Source organism: Calypte anna, chromosome 5A (genome assembly GCF_003957555.1).
Source record: "Calypte anna isolate BGI_N300 chromosome 5A, bCalAnn1_v1.p, whole genome shotgun sequence".
NCBI classification, from domain to species: domain Eukaryota; kingdom Metazoa; phylum Chordata; class Aves; order Apodiformes; family Trochilidae; genus Calypte; species Calypte anna.
This window is the reverse complement of record NC_044251.1, coordinates 27,746,364-27,768,573: the sequence shown is the minus strand read 5'-3', so window position 1 is coordinate 27,768,573 and position 22,210 is coordinate 27,746,364. Positions and strand designations below refer to the sequence as shown.

General features: G+C 43.2%; 3 protein-coding genes across 3 annotated transcripts; 1 reads left to right on the top strand and 2 right to left on the bottom strand.

Moving 5' to 3' along the window:
* Positions 1-542: 542 nt before the first annotated feature.
* Positions 543-11,896, bottom strand: UBR7 (ubiquitin protein ligase E3 component n-recognin 7 (putative)). The gene is made up of 11 exons (XM_030452470.1): positions 11,620-11,896; positions 11,127-11,260; positions 10,413-10,473; positions 8,807-8,902; positions 7,667-7,720; positions 6,416-6,521; positions 4,983-5,167; positions 4,273-4,404; positions 3,721-3,883; positions 2,808-2,869; positions 543-2,059 (listed from the first exon to the last, which is right to left on the bottom strand). The coding sequence occupies exons 1-11, from the start codon at positions 11,788-11,790 to the stop codon at positions 1,967-1,969; spliced, it is 1,257 nt and encodes a 418-aa protein (XP_030308330.1). The 5' UTR covers positions 11,791-11,896; the 3' UTR covers positions 543-1,966.
* A 72-nt stretch (positions 11,897-11,968) lies between these two features.
* On the top strand, positions 11,969-16,437 carry LOC115598437 (parathymosin-like). Its single transcript, XM_030451993.1, has 2 exons — positions 11,969-12,218; positions 12,321-16,437. The coding sequence occupies exons 1-2, from the start codon at positions 12,017-12,019 to the stop codon at positions 12,446-12,448; spliced, it is 330 nt and encodes a 109-aa protein (XP_030307853.1). The 5' UTR covers positions 11,969-12,016; the 3' UTR covers positions 12,449-16,437.
* A 2,947-nt stretch (positions 16,438-19,384) lies between these two features.
* Positions 19,385-20,882, bottom strand: TMEM251 (transmembrane protein 251). The gene is made up of 2 exons (XM_030451992.1): positions 20,717-20,882; positions 19,385-19,976 (listed from the first exon to the last, which is right to left on the bottom strand). Exon 2 carries the CDS (start codon positions 19,958-19,960, stop codon positions 19,565-19,567), a length of 396 nt encoding a protein of 131 aa, XP_030307852.1. The 5' UTR covers positions 19,961-19,976; positions 20,717-20,882; the 3' UTR covers positions 19,385-19,564.
* Positions 20,883-22,210: the final 1,328 nt, after the last annotated feature.

Below are 22,210 nucleotides of genomic sequence, written 5' to 3'. Positions count from 1 at the left end.
CAGTGCCTGGCAGCAGAGCTGCCCCTCTGGTGTCAAGCAGAAGCAGCTCCTTTCTGTGGAAATTACATCATTTCTCAATCACAGTCAGTGGTGGGACTGGGCTGGTGTGGCTGTAGCATTGGCCTGCACCCTGTTAGCTGTTTTTTCATATGGAAAACTTGGAAAACAGAGGGGGTTGGTCCAGAGTGATTCAAGCTCAGAGCTGGAACCCAGGCAAGTGTCATACCCCCCGGGGCCCTCAGCCCTTTAGTGAATTACCTGCCGTAAAATGCACTACAGAGGAATCATCATCCTGTTCTGCTCTTTCTTCTGCTCAAAGCTGTACCTGCAAGGGGGATTAACAGCCCATTATTTCACACCTGCTTGACCCAGTATGGGCCAAGCTGGAGGTAAAGGTCAAAGATTACTGGACCCTGGCTCTGAGCTGTCTCAGCCACATGGCTGACAGATCCTCACTGTGCTGCCCTGTGGCTGTCTGGATCTTGGATGGAAACAAAACGTGACAGCAGCACTTCAAGAAAAACAAGACAGTATATAGATTGAACAGTTATTTAATGTTTAGATATTGTAGTTAGATATGCATTACAACTCCCATAACAGTCGCTACAAAAAAAAAAAGCACATACAATACCCAGAGTTAAGTTTAAAAGCAACCAGTCATGTGAAACAAACTGGTGAACTGAGCCTCTATACTAGAACTACCTTTTGTAAGTAAAGTGGTCAGAAACAATTAATAAGGAGAATGATAAGTAAAGATCCAATTTTCTTCTCAAAAGTCATTAACATGGAAGTAGTGTACCCCATGGTAAAGTCCTTCAACTACATAAAGCAGGAGTTAAAAACTAGAACTTAAGGGTTGTTTTGGGGGTTGTGGGTAAGGAAAACTGAAAACTACGTTAGACTCCAAACTTAAGAAAAGTTGGTACTTAATTGTAGGTAAGTGTAGATTCTTAAAAGTCAGTGAAATATCTCCTGTTCCATTATTATCACAGTGATTATAAAAAAGATCTATATTTTCTATACTGTAGCAAAATGCCAGGATATTAAGAGTCTTCCTAGGAACATTTGTGAAGTACAATAACTTGCAGTAGGCTAACTTTTAAAATTGAAGCACATTAGGAGTCCTCTAACAACCCCCCAGTGCTTAACTGGTAATTTAGTACCTCCTCCTAGATATTGTTTATATTCTACTGAGTGGATAAATTCCACACGACAAATTTTTACATGTAAAACATCATCCTACAATATTAGAAACAAAGTTTTAGAATTTATAAAAACAGAACATTCTGTTGCCTAACCTATGTCTTCTGATTTTTCACCTGCCCAGGGAGCATGCAGGACAGTGCTGTTCAGTTCACCTGATGTGACACAACGTTAGGATGTGGTTGCACCCAACAGCTGTGACCACGACGTGTGCCTGCTTTACCCTTTCAGGTGACGTGCCCTCCCTCTGAGCAGTAAGTAGACACTTGCTTTGTGCAGGGAGCATTTGCTGTAATCACTGCACCCCAAGAGATGACACAGAGCCACTGAGAGCAGGAAAGCAATGCGCTGCAGCCTTGCAAAGCACACCCAGTGCCTGGTGCCTGCCTGCACTGTACAGGAGGGAGGAGGAGCAGACCCCACCCCGTTCTAGTAGAGCATACAGCTATAGGCACTAACTGTAAAATAAGTGAAAGGCTAAAAGAAATACAAAGTGGCCACGCTGTTCCTGTGACAAGCCAGCCTCTCCTTTAAGACAAAGCCAGCTATCACAGGAATGCAAAGTCATCAGTACTGAAATCCCCATGAATGCAATGTACCCATTAAGAACGCATTTCAGTCGCTACAAATAAAGGAATTATGAGACAAAATGAAGAAGTTTCTTGGACAGTTAAATTTCCATGAGAAGCTAAATAATGAAGATGCCTCTTTCTGTTTGCCAATTCTTTTACTAGTTCTCCTTTCAGACCCAGACCCTTTCAGTCTAACTACAGTAGTACTGCATCCTGTTAGTCCGTTGTCTTTTCCGTGACTGAAATTCTTCAAAGAAGTGCTGAATGTCTTCTCGTTTAACGACCTAAGGGAAGCAAAATCCAAGCTGTGATACAAAAATTAAATTAAATTATCCCTTTTTTTTTACTTCCGAATCCCCCACGTAATACACAAAGCACATAAAGCAACTCTCCTGTAGTCTCACTGATACAGGTATTTGCACCCAAAGAAGATGATGAACGCCCACATTCTATTTAAGACAATCCAAACAAGAGAAATTAATTCCCCAAAGGCAGAACAAGCACATAGAGCAAAGCTCTCAAAGTATTTTTAACGGGTTTGACCACTGGCTTTTATAATCAGAAAAACTGACACAAAGGGAGATTTTCATTAGCTCACTTCAGAGTCAGTACAATGTAACCAAGAATCGAAATTTAGCAAAGCAGCCAACAATATCCGTATGTTGATTAATAGCTTGCAAATTCCCCTAGAAAAACAAGTGACAAGACTGCCAATATTTAGTCACTCCTTCTTCTTACAGTGTAAATTAAACCTAAGAATAAACATGAAGGTTGTAAGCTTTTTTCCCTTTTCTTTTTTTTATTTAGATTTAACAACTGCTTTCAGTATTTTATAGGCAGATTTCTGTAAGGTCCCTGTTATGTCATTAACAAAGTACAACTCTTAAATTCTAATCAGATTGGGGATTTTCTACTGCAGTACCAGCAACTTCAAGAGACAGGGAAAAAATATTACACAAGTATTCAACACCCAGCCCCGAACAGTATTTTAAAACATGTTCTGGCAAACAAATTCCGTGAATTGTGCCTTACCGTTCCCTCATCTGCAAATCTCCTGAGATAGTCAGTCAGTTCTGTCTTTAAATCATTGTATTCTGGACGAAGAAGGGAAAGAAAACAAAAAAAACCCTAAGATGTTACCCAGCTTCAGTTTAACTCTGGCTCAAGTAGACAACTTGTTCTACTGCATCCTGTCACTTGTTAGATTTACCACAGGCAAATCTAGCTTTGAACCAGATTATAAATAGCAATAAAAAGAAAGGCAAGTGTAGGTAAACAAAAGAAGCCTAATAATTTCTCAGGCTAGCCTCTGCAGTCTGAGTATCTGTTCTGGTGATCTTTTCAGAGAAAGCTGTGGTTCAGCATGTGAGTTAGTACAGTTAATCAAAAGAGCGTGCCTGCTCCCAACCTCCCACTGCAAAAGCCGGGGTTGGAAAAGCCCTGCAGCTCAGGGCTGGGTAAGGGTCCTCACCAGAGCCCAAACCCCTCACTCAGAAGATGCCTCCAGTGACAGAACTCTGCCTTACCAACACACCCTCTGGCAGAGCTGCCAAGGAGCACCTACACCCCTGACACTGGCTGGCACTCCCCTGAACAACAGGGGATTGCCAAAACACCATAACAGGGTAAGAAAAATAGGCCAGGCAGCAGTGTGTAATAATGTTTAAATATTCACTTTACCATCAATACAGTGTCTAACATGTTAAATAAAGGAGAAGTTCCCACACCACCTCGTTCCTCAATGAAAGTTAAAATGAAAATTACAGTCCAGAGAGGAAAAACTTCTCTAGAGTAATCCTGATTGAGGCATGCCACCTGTCATAGACTCTCCTACATGTTACTTCAAAAACAGTTTGATACCACCCTAGTCCTGATATTAATCTCTTACAGGGAAACTGTTCACTTAGAGTTTCAAGGCAGATTCTAAAAAAACAGCTGTATTTACCACAGATGAGTTCTACTTGCTGGACTCTGTTCATGCTGTTAAGGGTGTCCATTAAAGGATCTCTCCTCTCTGTTTCTTGGTCACTGGTACCTTTATTTTCATAAGCCAAAACAGTGTCACATTCATCTGTCAAGAATTGGACTTCAAGCTCTGAATACATTTTCTGGGGAATAAACGAAGATTTACTTATTATAAAATTTCACTGATGGAGATGCTCTTGCCCAACTCTGTATCCAGCATCACAAATAATAAAAATAGTAATACTGTAGATTTTGCATCCAGCATTTCAGATATTGCCCCATAATGACTTTCAAAGCAATACTGAACTTAAAACAGCTAAGAAAATGCAAATGTTTAGGAGCTCATTCATACTGCATTAATTCCAAAGGACTGCATGCTTCTATACATGAGGTGGAGGGGTTTTTTAGATGTTTATATGCAGAGTAAGAACATTTACACAGATTTTATCTACATGCTTTCCTTTAAAAGTTCTGTGACAGCTACTCCCTGCCTCCCCCCCAGGTCAATGATAATAACAAAGAGAATACATACCAAACAGTCTTCACAGGTGCATAATTTGCTTCTCCAATTCGATGGCCAAAAGGTGGCAGTATCTTTTATTAAAAATTGCTTGCTTTGGAGTTCTTTCAGCTTGCAGACTGGCTTCTCACTCTTAGTAACCACCTGAATTAAAATGAAAGCACTGAATGCTCAATAATGTCACTTCAAACACACTCTGTTCTTTGCAGCATGTCATTTTCCTTATGCAAGATTTTTCTTTTGTCTCAGACACTTGTTTTTATAAACAATCTGTATTATCATTACATCCACACAAGGATTTTCATGTGGCTTTGGCAGTTTCCATTGGAAATTTTTGTAGAAATTTACTGCAATAGCCACGAATGTTTAAGAAATCAGTGTTGGACTATCATGCAAATGCATAATACCCCTGTATTAGAACAAACAAACTCAGAAGCTACCTCAGTGTAAAGGCCAGACAGAGAAGAGGGGATGGACCTAACCCATCAGCAGACAAACATTACACCCTCGTGACCCACTTCTGCTAGCATGTTCCACAGCCTACACTGTGCCCCACAGACACTGCATGTGTGAAGTGTCAGTGACTGAGGAGGAACACGGGAACAGCCTGAGAGCATTTCTCTCTTCACTGACCCCATAGAGGAAGAGGTGGGCTCTCCTTCACCAGCACAAAGCCAGACTCACAGACTCAAGATGTACAGGACATAAAAGGTCCGTTTTACCTCTGGACAAGCAGACCCAGAGCTGGTAGATGGTTCGTTCAACTGTTCCATTTGCTTTTCCTCCTTTTTTTCCGGGTGTTCCACTTCACTTTCTTTTTTTATTTCTTTCTTCTGCTCCTCACTTTCATCAACCTTCAGGAGAATCCCTTCATCTTCCAAGGAGTTCACTTTGGTCAGAGGAGGAACTGGAAGATATATACCCACCTAAGTGAAAACACTGTGCCAGACAATGCACAGGCTGCCCCAAAATGTTCTCTTTTCTCTAGAGTGCAGCGTCAAATAGCACTTAGATCACATTGTGCACTGCAGGGTCCTGGGTATATTCTACAGCTATCCAAAGACACAGTGACCTAGGTATACAAAGAAACCACTCTCTCTTCCACAGTCTTCTTCACCTCTCATATTCTTATTCTAAGTCACTCTTCTTCCCAAAATCCAAGTCCTAGCAGAGGGAAAAGGGTATCACAATATAAGATAACTCTTTACCAAGAGGCTTGTCCTTGACATCCCTTGATACAACTACAGCAGGTTAAGCAGCTGTTGCACACTTTTTTGCTGACTTAAGTGTCAGAATTCTTCATCTTCTCCAGACACACACATAAAAAACTCTATGACTGATTAAGTACACTAACCACTTCCTTACTTAAAACAAGCTTTTCTTTTGATTTCAGTTTAAATGTATGCCCTGTGACACTGCTGGTTGGGAAGTGGAAAACTAAAACCAAAAACCTATTCTATACTATACTCATATTAGAAGGAAGAGAACACCAGGTAAGCCATCCTGGAATCCTTAAAATTACCACTGAAATTTCTGGCACTTAAAAGATTAACTGGTACTTGATACAAGCAACATTTAAGAGACTGTATGAAACCAGCTCTTTCCACAGTAATCAGGTCATCTATAGCCTTATAATCCCACAGTGACCACAGAGGAGGCCTGTTGTATCTGCCAGGAACATGTGTCCAGATCACAGCCCCTGCTCTACCCAGATCAAGGTTTTACACATTCATTTCAGGTCCCTACCATTCACTCTTTGCTGCTCAGAGCCTCTTAGACTCAGCTGTTTGCCTCACTGCTTCCCTGAGACTGGCTTTTCAAATCTTTGACTCACTTTATAAATTCAGTGCCTTGTGACAAGTGTTAAATCTTTATCCAGCTATATGCCAGCACATCTTTGGTCATATTAATAAAAGAGTGAGCTCCACAGAATTAAGATTTAGGAACAAGAACTGTTTTGTTTGGGGTTTTTTCAACAGTACTGCAGCCCTAGACATTCCACTGAGAAAGGCAACTGTCCAATACAATGAATATCATATTTCCAACCACTTAAACAGCATTATGTCATTAATCAACCAAGTCTACATGCATACATACATACAACTGAGAAATACATGCAATGAAATACTGGCTCAGGTGTCTTTATGTTCTTTACCTGCTAATTGGGACGCATAGGCCCAGAGGAACTGGCAGCGATTCATGCAGGCTTGGCACACCATTTCATGGAAGTCTCCACTTTCAGGGGGAACTGCACCAAGATGCTGTCAAAAAGATGCATGCGGAAGAGAAATGCTCGCTGCAAGTTAACAGACTTAACTCTAGGTTTACAGGAAGCAAAACATCAAATGCCATCACATTTTCAGCACAAGCATATGCTCCTGCTAATATTACACAATGATTATGAATGCAACTTAAAGACTGGAAAGAAGGTATAAAAATTCCAGAGAAAAACTGAAATAATTCTCTTTGTCAACAGCCTTTTATGCCTTTTACATACCAGAAAACTCAGAACTACCTTTATCTGATTTGTAAGATTTATTCTTCTAAACTGTCCTAAGGGCAGGACAGGTGAAGATGCCTATTGCACATGGTACATTTGATCTCACATAACTTGAGCTTACTTCTTTATGCATAAGATGTTGTACTGAACTTGAGAAGAATTAGGTCCCAAAGCTCCCCATGAACTGGTGAGAACTATTTAGGCAATTAAAAGCACTCAGCAGCTTTCTTTTGAAAAGTACTCTTGTGGAGCTCAAAGTATGCAGCACAACGTTCTTAATATATACATTAATAGAGAAGAATCCTGTAGTTTATCTACAGAACACGTAACTGAAGCCAGCCATATTTTTTTTCAGTCTTTGATCCTGCAACTTCAAACATAGAACTTTACTCATGCCCTTCAAGGCATCTGAGGCTGAATCTTTAATGCTTACACGTTAAGTAGGGCAGTCTGAAGTGCTGAGCTGCTTTTAAAAGATTTCCATAAAGTTCATAATCAGGAACCAAAAGTAGAGTTTGTTCCTTGCTATCTAGGGGAATTAGAGTTTAAAAAATATTCTGAATGGTGAACTCTCCAGGTAGTGATAATCATACGCTTTGTAAGAATCTTTTTCTCACCAATTCTACTGATTAGAATTTTCATTTTAAAGAGCCAGCTATAAAATGATTATTTTATTCTACAGCAGTAACCTTCAAAAAGGTACAGTCGTCCTCAGTTTTTCAGACTGGAGTGGAAAGCAGCACAAGACTAAACTTTCAATATTCCTTTGCACAGGATGAAAACAAGTACCCCAGGACTCATGCAATAGATCTTTCGAGAGCTACAGCAAGCAGTAAAAACAACCATAGAAACTTCAGTGTCACTAGCTTACTTCTCTGGCAATTCTGCTACTTATAGTTTCCTTACCCTTCCATGGAACCAGTCTTCACAAACTATGCATTGGATCATCTCATCTGGAATCTAGACAAATGATTATATCATTAGCATTAACAGCCACCTCCAGAATCTTTCACAAGCTTTAGACTGCAGTATTATGCAGAGCCTGCTCAAGTGAATTGCTTTTCCCTCATAACCCACCCACAGGGAGCTGCCATTAATAAGTAGATAATGCTTCAATTTGCTTCCCTGAAGTTCAACAGCATACATAATTTGTCATATTAGCACGACTGTGGAAATTCCCATTTATTATTACAAAACTACTTTTCCCAGTAGAGGAAGACACTCTCACACTATCAATATCTTTCTTTCTGTAAGCAGCAATGCATGAACAGGCAGCTTAGCAGGAGATACTGATAGACACAACATCATCAGGAGCCTGTCCATAGGAATGCCAGAATCCCTCCTCAAATGTTCCCAGTGCAGTACAAGCTACTTTGTTAGAGAACAATTATTAATGATCTCTTCAGGAACAGGTAGCTATCTCTGAACTTCAGAGAGATGTTTATAAAATACTTTGTTGTATTTGTAAGACTCGTGCCATTTCTATTATTTAGAACACCTGACTTCTAAGACTGCAAACAAAAGTGTGTGTGCACAAACCAAGTGGTGTATTTTAATACTTACACCAGAGGAAAAAATGTTCTAACTACTGTAAGAGAAATCTAAAGCAAATCCTACAGGACAGACTCTCCCCATCCCAGAAGCATTGTCAGAAAACTACTGCAGGCACAAGGAAGCAGATTCTGGTCTATCCTAACATGTGCAATGTCTATTCTGTGTTTGCCACATTACTCAAGGTACTGAGAAACCCACTCCCTAAGGGAACATTGTAAGTAAAAAGAAGAAAAAAAGAGGACTGCACCAGCATTTTGTACACATAATGTTTTGTCCTCCTTGTCTGTCTTTAAGGCATAAATATGCACTATCATTTAAAGAAAACTTGATTAAGTAATTATTTCACACAGAACACGACCAATAGCAATACAGAATGTGGGATTTCCTATAGTGGGCTCTTCCCTGTTAAATCAGCTCAGCAACCTCCCATTGCACAATGTTTTGCATAAATACCATCTATATAAAATTATTACCAGGTTTTGTGTTTCTTACCTCATCTTCAGGATCAGGATATGGTCTTTTACAAGTACAGTACAATCCATAGAAATTGTCATTATACTTATTTCCTGAATTCACCTTGCTCTTTTCCTAGAAGGAAAGGAAAAAATGTCTCAATAGAAAATGCAGTGAAAGGCAAAAGACAAAAAAAGATGTATAATCTAGAAAAACCTAACTGTTCCTCTTTGATTCCTAAAAGCAACCATTATACTCATTATCTTGAAGATCCAAAAAGATACTATTCAGACACTTATGCAATACAATGAGCAGCAGATGAGGCATGTGAGAAGTACTGCAGTTCAAAAGGAAAGAGAAAAAAAGCTTTTCCACCTTGTAAGAAATGGCAACTGCAGTGTTTGTTAAGTTACTGCTTATGTAAAATTACTGTAAAGTTTTGATCACCAACACCTGCATGCTGTCATTACCAACATGTGTACACTTATTGTACACCTTCTCCTCTGTTTTTCTTAAGCGTCCAAACTGTGATCCAAACTCCATTTTCTTTAATTTACCACTAAGCTTCCATGTCATATTATTACCACTAAATCCATGTCACATAAACCTCACAGTACAGGAGATCCTTATCCAAATTACAAAACATGCTGAATGGAATTCAATTACAAGTAATCCCATTTAAAAACTAAACCAAACTAAACCAAACCAAAAGAAACCCCAGTCAATACAGTTGCAGCCAGAGGGCTTCGGAATTGTACATCAGTCCTTGCAGAAACAGTTGGGACCTTTCACAATGTCACTACAAAACACTTTCTGCCACTCTTTTGACAAATGCAGAAGGGACAATGCGAGCACTCAGTACCCAAGGTCAGCCAGATCAGTGGGCAGATGCTGAAGGTCACTTAACCATGGAACAGCCACACAATCAGATTCCTTGACTCAAATGAGAAACAGTCACACCTTAAAACTGTCACAGGTGTCTCTATAGGAATCACTGGACTGTAGCCCAAGGCTGGCTAGCTCTAGATCTGTCCCAGTTCTGCCAGAACAAAATGTGCACGCACACAAGCACTTGCTTTTTCTGCATGTGTACTGTTATTACCCTGGGAGCAGCACTGCAGCCCAGCCAAGCTGCTTCCTGTCACTACTTCCCAGATTACTAACTACATGATGAGTCCATAATGCACACTGAGTATGAACAGCACAGGTGCCTTAATACAGTAAAAAAACAGCCCATCAGTAAGAAGGCTCTGGTGACAACATATCAAAACCACAAATCAGGGGAGAGAACTCTTATTTTGACAGCAGGACAACCTCAATTGTCTTTAATGGAACTGCAAAACTGCATCCCAAGAAGTTCTGAAGCCATCTTAAAGCTAATGAGACATCTTAGTGCAGGCCTGATGACCTGTTTCTGGCATTATGCCAGAACTGCTGCATTCATAGATGGAAGGATCAAACATTTTCCCACTTCACAAGATTTTCTTTTAGTCTCTCAACTGTTTTTATCTCCTGCAATAATGCTCCTGTATTGTTTACCTTGCTGGGAACAGCAAAAACATGAGTCAGCACTGGCTTAGGCAAGACACCAACCTCCCGACTGTTATTTTGATTCTATATCCATGAAACCTATGTCTGAACTTACTGGGAGCAACTTGCACTGCAGATTTTTGAACTTGCTATTTCCACAGTCACAACAGAAGTTCCTGGAAAGAACAACATAGTATTTCAGGCTTTTTAGTATTAACTAAAACATTAGGTTTTGTGTTCATAACAACTCCCAGCAATTTATTAAGAGCTTTAAAAATATTCTTGCAGCTATTTAAACAACAGCAGCCATCAGAAGGGGCAGAAGGGCCTTGCAGTGTAGCACTCTCACAGGGTCTGGGCTACCACCACGGTTTGCAGCAGTGCCTGATTGGGCCACGTGTGTCGGCAAAAAGGGAGCGAGAATCCGCTTCTGAATCCGCAAAGTGATTCAGCTCTCGTCTCCTCCTGAGACGCCTCAGCTCGCACTTGAACGGGGTCGGCAAGCCAGGGGAACGGGAAACGCGAGCCCCGCAGTGACCCGACCGCAGCATCCTGCGCAGCTGTGCCGGGAGGGTTTGCACCGTGCCGCCCCACTGAGACGCGACACACGGCGGAGAGGCTGCGGCGAAACTGCCCCCGCACCCAGACCCGGGAAGAGGCAGAAAGCGGCGACGGACACCGCGCTGCGACCCGGACCGCCCGCCGCGGAGCAGCGGGGGGAAGAGCGGTGGAGGGAGGAGCAGCGGAGGGAGGAGCGGCAGGACGAGGGGCCCGGCCCATCGCGCACGCGCGCTTCCCGCCGCCGGGCCGGACAGGCGCCCCTCGGTACCTCTTGGTGTAGAGCTCGAAGAGGCGGTGGGTGCCGTGGCACTCGTAGCTGCAGGCCAGGCAGATCCCCGCCGGCTCCTCCCCGGGCGGCGTGCAGGTGCTGCAGGCGTACAGCGCTTGCCGCTTCACGGCTCCCTGCGGGACGGCACCTGACAGCGTACAGCCCGCGGCCCCGCCTCCCGACGCCATCGGCCCCGCCCCCCCACTCCCGCGCCTCCAGACCTCGCCCCCGAGTTCTGGATCCGCCCCCGCCCCATCGACCGCGCCTCCACCCCCGCTACCTCCCGGCCCCGCCCGCTACCCCATAACCCCCGCCCCCAGCCCCGGGCTCCCGCCTCCTGTCCCGCCGGCCCCGCCCCCTCACCTACCTGTCCCGCCCCAGCCACCTGCCCTACAGGCCCCGCCCCCGCCCCGCGACCCCCGCCCCGTCCGGTTCCGCCCCCTGCCCCGTCGCCTCGCCCCCGGGCCCCTGTAGCGCCCGGCCCCGCCCCTACCTGGGAGTAGCTGCATCGCTCGTGGTCGCTGCCCCCCAGTACCGCCCGCGCCTCTTTTTCCAGCTCCTCGTTCTCCGCCAGCACCTCCGCCAAGGAGACCACGGGCTCCTCCGCGCCGCCCCCGCCGCCGCTGCCCGGCTCGGTGCCCTCCGCCGCCGCCGCTGCCTCCATCGTCGGGACGCGAGGCCGAGAGCGGGAAACACGCGGCCGAGGCACCAGGGGGCGCCACAGCGGAAACGGAACCGCGCGCCCTGGGTGACCGGGAACGCGCGTCACTGAGGGGCGGAGCGCAGCAGCAAGAACGCGCGGCAGGCGGACGGGGGGCACGTGACCCGGGGGGGGCGGGGTGGGGCAGGGTAGGGCCTGCGGGCGGGCGGTTTGCGGGTCTGTGCCCGGTATGGAGCTGGTGGCGGAGCTGAGGGGCCGGGACGGGCAGACCCGCACGGTGCGGGTGCCGTACCCGCCCGAGGAGGGACATGGCGGACAGCTGCGTGCGGCGCGCCGGGCCGTGGCCGAGCTGCAGGAGCGGGTGATGGAGCTGCTGGCGCCCCTGGTGCAGGAGGAGAGAGAGGCGGCGGGAGGCGGCGGCGGGACGCGCGGTGAGTGGCGGCGGGCGGGAGCGCTGCGGGAGCTCTCAGCTACCCCCGGGTCGCCCTCTGCCTTCCCCGCCGCTTATCCGCGGCCCGCTTGAACCCTGGCAGGTGATCTCGAGGATGAGGAGGACGAAGAAGACGAGGAGGAGGAAGAAGGTGAAGACGAAAACGGCATCGGCGCGAAGGAGATTGCCGATGATCCCCCTCCAAAGCGGACGAGGGTCCAGCAGCCTTGATGACGGCGTTAGCGACCGAGTTGCGGCCCCCGAAGGAACAACCCGGTAGCACCGGCCGGCGGTGGCCCCGGGCGGGTTCGGCCGCACCGGCCAGGCCGCGCCTGCGTTTTAAAAGCGAAAAGCCGATCCCGGCAGTGCCCTGACACGGAGGCCTCAGCGGGGCACACGGCGTGAGCAGCCTGTTGCTTACCGGGAACCAGTGTCACACTGAGAAGAACTGGTAAACGAGTTGACAAATATAAAACATTTCTCATAAATCTTCAGACCGATATGTTTTTCATGAGCTTACAAGCCTTTTCGCATGACTTAAACAATTGTAAAGTTATAAAATCTGGGAAGAGTTTTGTCAGATCCACTCTTGAAGTAGTACTACTGATTTGTATTGAGACTGCAAGATCATTACAGTATTTAAAATTAGTTTAAAACACCATTACAGGTGTGATTCTGGCCATTCCTGAATAGTCATACAACATTCCTGTGATGGAGTATTATTTTTGTTGTTTAAAAGGTCACCTGTCACTCCTGTCATTTTCCTGGTAAAGGTCATAGATGAAGTAGATTGAGAGAAGTTGAAATCTTGGTTTCAGTTAAGTCCTCACTTTCAGTCACAGGCAGGAAGGTGACAAGCCAGTGTGATTCTGATAATTATTAAACAATTTAAGAAATGCTGTCCCAAGTCTGTCTTCTCCAAAGGTTTTTTTCTTTTATTTCACACAGCAGTTAAATTTTATAAACTTCTTTCCATCCCTGAGTTTTTTCCAGGTTGATTTATAGGCTTATGCAGTAGCTAAGTCCAACAAAGTGAACATCATAACTTAATGCCCTCCTTATGGTGAACTTCAGGCATTTCTTTTAACTAAAGAAGAGAATGATTTTTTTTTTTTAGCTGCTTCATAAGAAACAAAACTTTGTGCAGAAGCTAGGGCAAACGCAATAGGGATCTAGAGCAGATGCTATAGTGTATTTAAAGGCCATGGAGGAGCATCAGTATTCCAGTAACACTGATAAGTGCAGTGTTCATACAGCAGTGGCTGTATAAATCAGCGTACCCCAACCCTGTGCCTGAGGTAGCTTGTTCTTAATGCATCATGTAGAATATCATTCCACATTCCCTTGCAAGGGAAAAGTTGTCAGTGCTTCTCATATGTTACTTAAGTTCCCAGGTTTTATTTTATGCATGCTTCTGTCAACAGACATAAAATATTCTTGATAGCCAGTCCATACAGTTTACTGGGGAGCCTCAGACTTTTCTCTAACAAACTGTTTAATTTAATAGTGTGAAAAAGCTTTTTTTTTTTAAATTTTCAGATTGGCATACTTTATGTATTAGAGAAACCAAGCAAATCTTGAGACTTGTGTGAAAGACAAAGTATTGGAACAAATATAGGATAATTTTTTATGTCCACAGAATTGTCTGCATTAATTTGAAATAGGGAAGAAAAAAAAAATGGAGAAGAGATAAAATAAACATATTTTGGACACCTTAATGTGACCTGAAGGGGTCCTACAGGAAAGCTGTGGAGGAACTTTATACAAAGGCATGTAGTGATAGCACATGGGGGGAATGCTTTCAAACTGAAAGAGGATTGATTTAGGTTGGATAGTGGGAATAAATTTTTGACTGTGAGGGTGGTGAGACACTGGAACAGGTTGCCCAGAGAAGTTGTGGATGACCCCTCCCTGGAAGTGTTCAAGGCCAGGTTGAATGGGGCTTGAAAAAATCCGGTACAAAGGGTGTTGGAACAAGATGATCTTTGAGGTCCCTTCCAACCCAAACCATTCTATGATTCTATGAAATTCATATCCCTTTTCTTCTGTTAGCAGATCAGACAGAGGTATAACTGAGGAGGAAAAAACTCTGAAGACAAGGGGACCTTTAGTTGCTGAGCATCTAGGGTAAGAAAAAACTACAGAAATTCTGATCTTGTCAGGCTGCAAAATTTTAAAGTGATAAAATGATAAGAATGTTCTAGGGTAGATAATTATTGAAGGAAGTGGCTTATCGAAATAGAAAAGGCAACATTCAGTAAAAACATCCTAATCTGACAAATATATCAGAAAAGCTTCTTCACGTGTCCTGCGCTAAACTGATGACATCTTTCATGGGCTCTTTCCTACAGCTTTGGAAGCTTCTAGAGCTACATCTGAGAGCTGTGTTTTTCCCCTATGTCCCTTCCCCTTCCAGACTGCACTCCAAAGCACCCCAACAATGCTGTGAACTATGGGATGGCTAAAAAGCAACATTTGACCTCACTTTACTGGTGCAGGTAATACTCCAGTAATGGAACACTTCTTTTTTCTTTCAACCTGGACACAGGAACACTGCACCTGAGCTCCAGAAGAGATCAATATGCATTACGTCAAGAACAGCCACTCAATTTTACCTTCAATGAATATTTTCTCATCCTTATTGTGGCCACAAAACTTTTAACAAATGAAAAAGGTACTGAGGCTTCAGAGAGTCTTGAATAATTCTAAACCATAAGCGTACTTGTGACCTAAATGCCCAAACTCAACAGAGAAGCTGACTTTTCTGAGCCCTGCTGCAAGGTAACTAGGCACAGGAAGCTTTGGTATGTTGGTTTGGTTTTTTTTCCATGTCCCCTCCAGATCTGTTTTAGGATCTACACTCCGGCCATGTTCTGAACCCTCTCTGGGGGAGCTCCTTTCTCCTCAGAAGTATGGCAGCCTTCCACCTCCTGTGCTGTCCTAGCTGAACAGCTGGGGGCAACAGGAAGAACCAGATGATGTTGCTCACTGGTTGTGGCACCCTTTTTCCAAGCAACCAAGCCAGCCAAGTCACTGAAGCATGCAGGTTTTTCCAGAGCTATAAGAGGCTCCAAAATTTTCTGAAGGCAGAAAAACTTAAGGCTTATGTGTGCAGAGAATACAGCAAGGGGCTCTGATGATTTTTACAAAGCTTTCCTAGAGAATGAAGCTTTATGCGTACCCTAAATCAACTGTGGGTTGACTGCATTTTAAGTAGATAAGCATGGTTTTGAGAGGGAAAAGGGTCAATTCCATTACACCTGATAATCAGGGCATTGCCTAGAAATGCAAGACCTTCACTACTTTCTAGGAGAGATTCACCTTTGTCATTTTCATTAAAAGGGTTTGAATCCAATTGCAGCCCCCATTTAATTCCCACTCGTTCTAGCTTCAAAGCCAATATACACACAAACTACTACAGACACCAATCAGATTCTTGGTGAAATACACAGAAACCTGCTAGTTAGGACATGATATTGTATCATGGGGGCTAATATAAAGTAACTAGGATAAAACCTGGCAGTGTGAGTAACAGAGTTGGGGTCTGGGGCACATGCACTAGGCAGAATTTACTGACCTAGTCACAGGCTTTGAGGATTGAGAGTTGAGCAGAAGCACCTTCTTGGAGCTGTAGCATCTTTCTTTCCAGAAGAAACTTTTATCATGGGGCTAGTTTTGAGGAGAGCTGAGACGAGTTGGTTCTCACTAACAACCTATTATTAAACTGAATGAATGCATTAGGTCACATGTAAAAGAGATTCTCATCCAAGGCTGCCACACAAAAAGCAGCATTTTTTAGAAACTAATAGAATAATAAACCAAAGAGCATGTTAAGAAGGCAATGAACCAGGCAAGAGATATAAGGGGAATTAACAACTATCCTTGACTGGAAAGTTTTGTTTTAAGGATGAGCGAATGCCAATATTTTTAATTTAAAAAGAAGTCAGGTTTGGAGTTCTAGCTCATTGCTGGAAGAAACATACTTCATAAGGAACACATTTTATTGCAACTTATTTCCATCCAAGTTTGTAGGACTGTAGCCTGAATTAATGCTCTTGAAGCTGCTCTCCCATAGAAAGAAGTGAAGAACATGCTCTTAATTGTGGCATTTTCCTGAGACTGGAAGGGACAATTAGGCAGAGGTTGAAACACTTGGAACTACCCAGGAGTGATGCTCCGGCAGTCTGACAAAGCTTTATCTTGTGACACAAACAAAATAAGAAGAAATCCAGGATAGATGGCACCAAGAAGAGACAAACCAACCTTGCATTACAGCTACTCACTTGCCTGGCAAGAAATTAAAGCTCTGAATGACAGCTAAATTGATATAGATTAGCAGTCTTCTGAGGATTTCATTACTGCCTCCATTATTCCACCTCATGCATTAGGAAGCTCTTCAAGATCAGGTCTGAGCTAACTGGTTTTAAAATAAGAGTATGAGTAAAAATACTTTTCCCACTCTGTAAGTGGATATCATAGCAATTCATCCTTTCTGCCCACTCTGTGAAATGAACTAAACAGGTTTGTATGAGCAACTCTTCCAGTATAAACTAGTGTCACATCTTAATGCCATTGCTGTAGAAACAGATTTGTGCTATTATGTCATTTCCAGTCAAGAACTAAGTGGGAAGTACTGTAGTCTTTAAAGCAGTTGTAAAACTTCTTTGAACCTGATTATCCCAAAAGTCAATTTCTGTTAGAGGCAGTTATCTTCTGTGACTGAGAACAAATTAGACTTGACACTATCTAAAAATCTTTAGGATAATCGAGCTTTGTTATTTCACTCTTTCTTTTAAAACACTACAGTAAAAAACAATTTAATCATTACTTTTCATAGTCTTTATTTACTCAGTGGGTAAGACTTCACTTACTAATTTTTCACTGGTGCCAAAAATAATAGAAGCACCTGCAGTGCTAGCTTTCCTCTTCTAGTCCTGTTGTCTAGTATTCCTATGCACTACATTGGTAGTTTATTTTAATTCTATCCATTACTGCTTCCCACCTCAAATCCTTAGAGATACAATCTAATTCAAGCAAATGCTGTATCTCTTTCTGTCGTTAGTGGTAAAGCTTACAGTTGTTGACAGCTTTAATCCAAAACCTGGCTCCTGATGGAAAAGTCTACAAACTCAAACCTCCATCCTGTAAGTCACCCCTTTGTCCAGCACATGCTCCATATCCAGAGGGCTCAGCACATCAGATCAGCCACAAATACGCATGCTAATGAATCTGATAAGGCCACGTGCTAGCACAACAGGAACTTAAGACAGTTCTCCCTATCATTTTCTATTTTTGATACTTCCTCTTCTGTTGCTCTTTAAATAACTTCACCTAAACACAATACTAACTGCTCCTTTTAAAAACTATGGCATCAAGTTAAAAACATAGTCCAGCCAGAGGCATCTCCTTGTAAAGAAACTACAAAGGGATTCAGTTTCAGCCAGTCAGCCCCAAAACTTCAGGCTAGAGACAAGTAATTAGGGCACAGGTCATAGAAGCACAACAAAAAAGACCAACCAAACAGACACTGAGAGGACAGGACAGTAAGCTACAGCAGCTGACTGCCAGCACAGCTATCCAGCAACAAACATGCAAAAAAACATTGATACATATTCTGCATTAATAGAGGTCTGATTATAAACATTTAAAAGATTTTATTTTATAAATAGGGTGGTGATTTTTAGAATTAGGAAACAACACAACTTAAAAGTTCTTACTCCCAAAGATTCTACAAGTCAGAATTTATTCTTACTCTGGCATTTGAAGATGGCAGCTTTCTCCTTTTTATATTGCACTTAGAATTTAAAACCTTCTTGTAGGACCTTTTCAGGTCCTAGCACCAATAGTGGCATTTGAAACCAGTGTCTCAAAATATCTCCAAATGCAAACAGAAAGGTTATGGTGTTCTAACTACCATGCTTAATTAAATAGAGCAACACAGAAAAGTAATATTCTCTCTCCAAAAAAAGAGAAAGCTTATATTCTCCAGGATTCCTTCAAAATAACCAGAAATTGATTAGCATTTGTGATTACCATCACATACAATTTAAATTAAAATCATGGCATTTAGTTCATAATTGTTTTAGGACTAATGCTTTTGAAGAGTATTCTATGCACTGTTTTAATATTTTGAAGGTTCCTTCCATTATGGCTGGCTCAAAAATTTAATTTTTCTAGGAAGAACCAAAAACAAGACAATAAGAAGTAACAGATTCAATGTTATTAAAAATACACAGTCCAGTAGTTAGAATTAAATGCAATGCCAAAACAGCACTGAAAAAGAGGTTGAAACTATGGTAAGAAATCTCAGAGGAATTTCAGTATGACTGAAGAAATTTACATTCATTGCAAGAATGAGAAGAAAGTATATTCTTCAAATTTCTGGAAGAAACATAGTTATCTGCCCTGCTACCTGTTTGCAGCATCCACCCAACCTAATACCAGTTAACTTTCCCAAATTCAAAGTTTTTCCTAATATATCAGTGCTCCCAGAACACATTTTTTGCATCATGTCCATAGAGAAATTGCTATCACCTGTCATTTCATCAAAGGAGATTTCTACAGATGCAAGATGGAAACACAAATCAAGTTTTGTGCAGTCTATAGACTAACTCAAGCTGCTTTTGACGTGATAAGAGTCTGAAACACCAGCCTCCAGGCCTATGCCACTCCTCACTGGCTACCTACTGCAACACAGTACTGTTGTAGTCATTGAAAAAAGTGTGCTAACACAGAAAAGCAAGTACCTTTTTCTCTTTAAAGGTTTGCACAGACTTTATTCTTTGCTTTCTTATATATATCTAAACTTATTTTTGAAAAAAAATCACTAAAAATCAGCACTGATGTAGATAATACTTTAAAAAAAATAATAATCAAAGAATTGTGTTAAGTGCAGCTTTTATAATCATGTTCTGATTTTTTTCCTTTTACATTTACCACAAAAGAAGTATTTTTTGATTGATTTTACTCCAAGGGAAAACATAGTAAATCACTTTTTTGCACAGAGGAGTAGTCATGGACCAGAAACTTATTTCCCCAGAGGATGTTCCAGATGGAGTGTTGCAATTTTGCATCATTAAGGCAAAATGAAGAATACTTCCATCAAGTGTCACATAGGGCTCTCCCATTCCAGCCACTCTGACAGACCCATATTTAAAAACCTTCGAAGTTTTGTTTGTTGTTTTTTTTTTTTCTTTTAATAGAAAACAGTCATTCTCTTCATTTGGATAGTTTCAAAGAAAAGGCTCTTTCCAGCCTTCACTCAGAAGGTCAGTCTTGTGATTGCATATGCCTCTTGATCAGGCATATGCAATTGCTTCAAAACAACTACAGAAACTAGAACCCGAGCTAGGTGTCAATCAACTGCAATCTACTGATCTGATTAGAGGCCTTCACAAATGTTTGATGACGATTGCAAATCACAGCCAAGCAGATAGGAATGATGCAATACCCAACAGTTTTGGGGTCAGCTCTTGTACAGGAATAGAGGAACAAGAACATCTGCAAATACGGTATTAAAAATATTATAGTCCACAGCCAAAAAGGCAAGGATAGCAGTCGTACTTTTAAGGAGTGCGTCCATGTGGTTCCTTCGTGTGGTTCCTTGGGGTGTTGCTGAATGTGCTCCAGTGCTAGTTTGTTGTAAGTTTCGTTGATTTCAAAGACGTAATAAAAAGCTGCAGCACTTGCTAACAAGTACAACCCCACACCAATCCATCCCATCCTCTGGCGGAAGTTCATCATTCTCCATGCTCTGCACCTGGAACAAAAGACAACACAGACATACAGTTCAGCTTGGAGAAAGAGGAGGACACTGCCATAGTGGATAAAAGTCGACTAGCCAGTGACAGTAAATACCAAAAAATGCCATTACTTACCTCTGCAACAGCTATTTGTTGTTTCGCTCACACTTTTATAATTTTCTACTATGTTTCTCTTCAATACACCAAATTAATACTGTAGTAGGACAAAGTAATTTGTTTAAGAACCTTCTCATCCAGTGAGCAAAAACTGAAATTCCAGAGTTCATGTTTACTCAATAGCTAAATCACTGTCCGTTTGTTTTTTTTCAGTAGTTGGGCATTTCAGAGACTGCCAACAAGTAGTTGACTTCAGAGTAAATAAAACTTCAGAAACAGCACCCACGTGAAAGGCACAAACACTAGTAAAATTGCAGAAGATTTAAGCAGGTAATCATTAGTTGTTTTTCCCCGCCCTTGCTGGCAGCAGCAGCCAGGAGAGGAGCCGTAGCTCTGGGTCACACCGAGAGAGGCAGGGATAACGCCGAGTTCCCTCTCTCTCGTTTTCCTTTTCCAGACACTATTTCCACTTGCAGCGTTCGGAGGTTATCAGCGCCGTTCGGACCAACTCTGGGGGCGCTCCGAGGCTCTTCTCCCGCAAGAGACCGCGCACATCGGCCACTGCCGTGGTCCGCAGAGCTCAGCGCCGAACCAGCGCTCCGCCGCAACGCTCGCTTTCCCGCCGCTGGCTGCCTCTTACCTTCCTCCAGCGGAGAAGAAGGGAGCGGGAGGGCAGCGGCAGGCGGCCCGCTCCCCTCAGCCAGCGCCGCCGCGCCGGGAGGCGAATGGGCCCGCCGGCCCGCCGCGCCGCAGCCGTCCCGCTGCCATTGCCACCCGGTCGCCGCTCCGGAACCACGGCACTTCCGGCATGGGGAGAACCACCTCCGGTGCGCGCCCGTCTGCATCCGAGGCGAGGCGGGGCGGGGCCCTGCCCGGTCGGGGCGGGTTGGCCGGCGGCCATCTTGGTGGGGCCCGCGCCCCTCTGTGGAGGGTTGGTCTCTCCCAAAATGGCGCCCGTCCACTGTCGCTGGTCGCCACCTTTTTTCACCCGTCCCTAACCGCTGGTGCGCTCGCATCTCCCGGTGTGTTTGGCTTCCTTGAGCCCGGGAGAGGGGAAAGTCGAACTGTTGGGGTTCGGCCCCCGGCTGTGAGGCAGTGCAGTGCGATGAGAGAGAGCCCGATGGACAGCACTAGGGTGTGGAACCGCCTCCAGCGCCGACATACATGTACTTAAGAGCAGTGTGTGTTTATACATAAATATATCTTATTTACGTAAACGTGTTTCTATCGAAGTAGATCATTAGGAAATAGGGTACTTCAACAAAGTAACATTAAAAAAACAAAACAAACCCCAATGACGTTCGGTGAAACCAAAAAGCACCTAAATGGACAAAAAAACTCTGGTCAGATGTATGCACTTCACAGCTACGCATCTCAACATTTGGAAAGTGCTTGTGCAGGAGGTGTGCCAATGTTTGAACACAGTAATTTAACCCGTATTTATTGTGATAGTCTAAAGAATTCAGTAACAATAGCATTCCATATAAAGTCAAAACTTTTCAATAAACTCTTTTTATCCCAGAGTCATGAGAAGATAACAATTTTCTCAAGCTGCTGCCAGGAGCTATTGGAACTTCTTTCTGAAACGTTTCACAAATTGAATCAACTGTTACCAAAATGGATTTCACAGAATCATAGAATTGGAAATGGAAAAGACCTCTGAGATGGCCAGATCTAATTATTAACATTCCCCCCTCATTAAAATAAGTAAAATATACTTACCAATATCTGTATCAACATGCTCTCTAGAGAATGTCCTGAAATGCCTCATCTAGGTGTTTTTTAAGTACTTCCAGGGATGGTGATTCCACCACCTCCCTGGGCAGTCTGCTTCAGCACCTAACTGCTCTCTCCATAAAATCCATTTGGTTTATGAAAACCCCGTGAGCATTGGGAATGATGGAGGAGCAATTGTGACAACAATTCACACACATCCAGCTCTAGTTAAAGAGAAGGCTAAAAGATAGTTTGTATTTGAGAAGGGGTGCCAAATAGGGGTGCCTAGGATTTCAGTCGGAACAAATATGTGACTTTTGTGAATTTATGGGTTGGCAGTGGATATACGTGCTAAGTGTAAAGCCCACAGTTGCACTTAAGATTCTGAAGAAAAATGAGTGAAATGTGATATTTATTG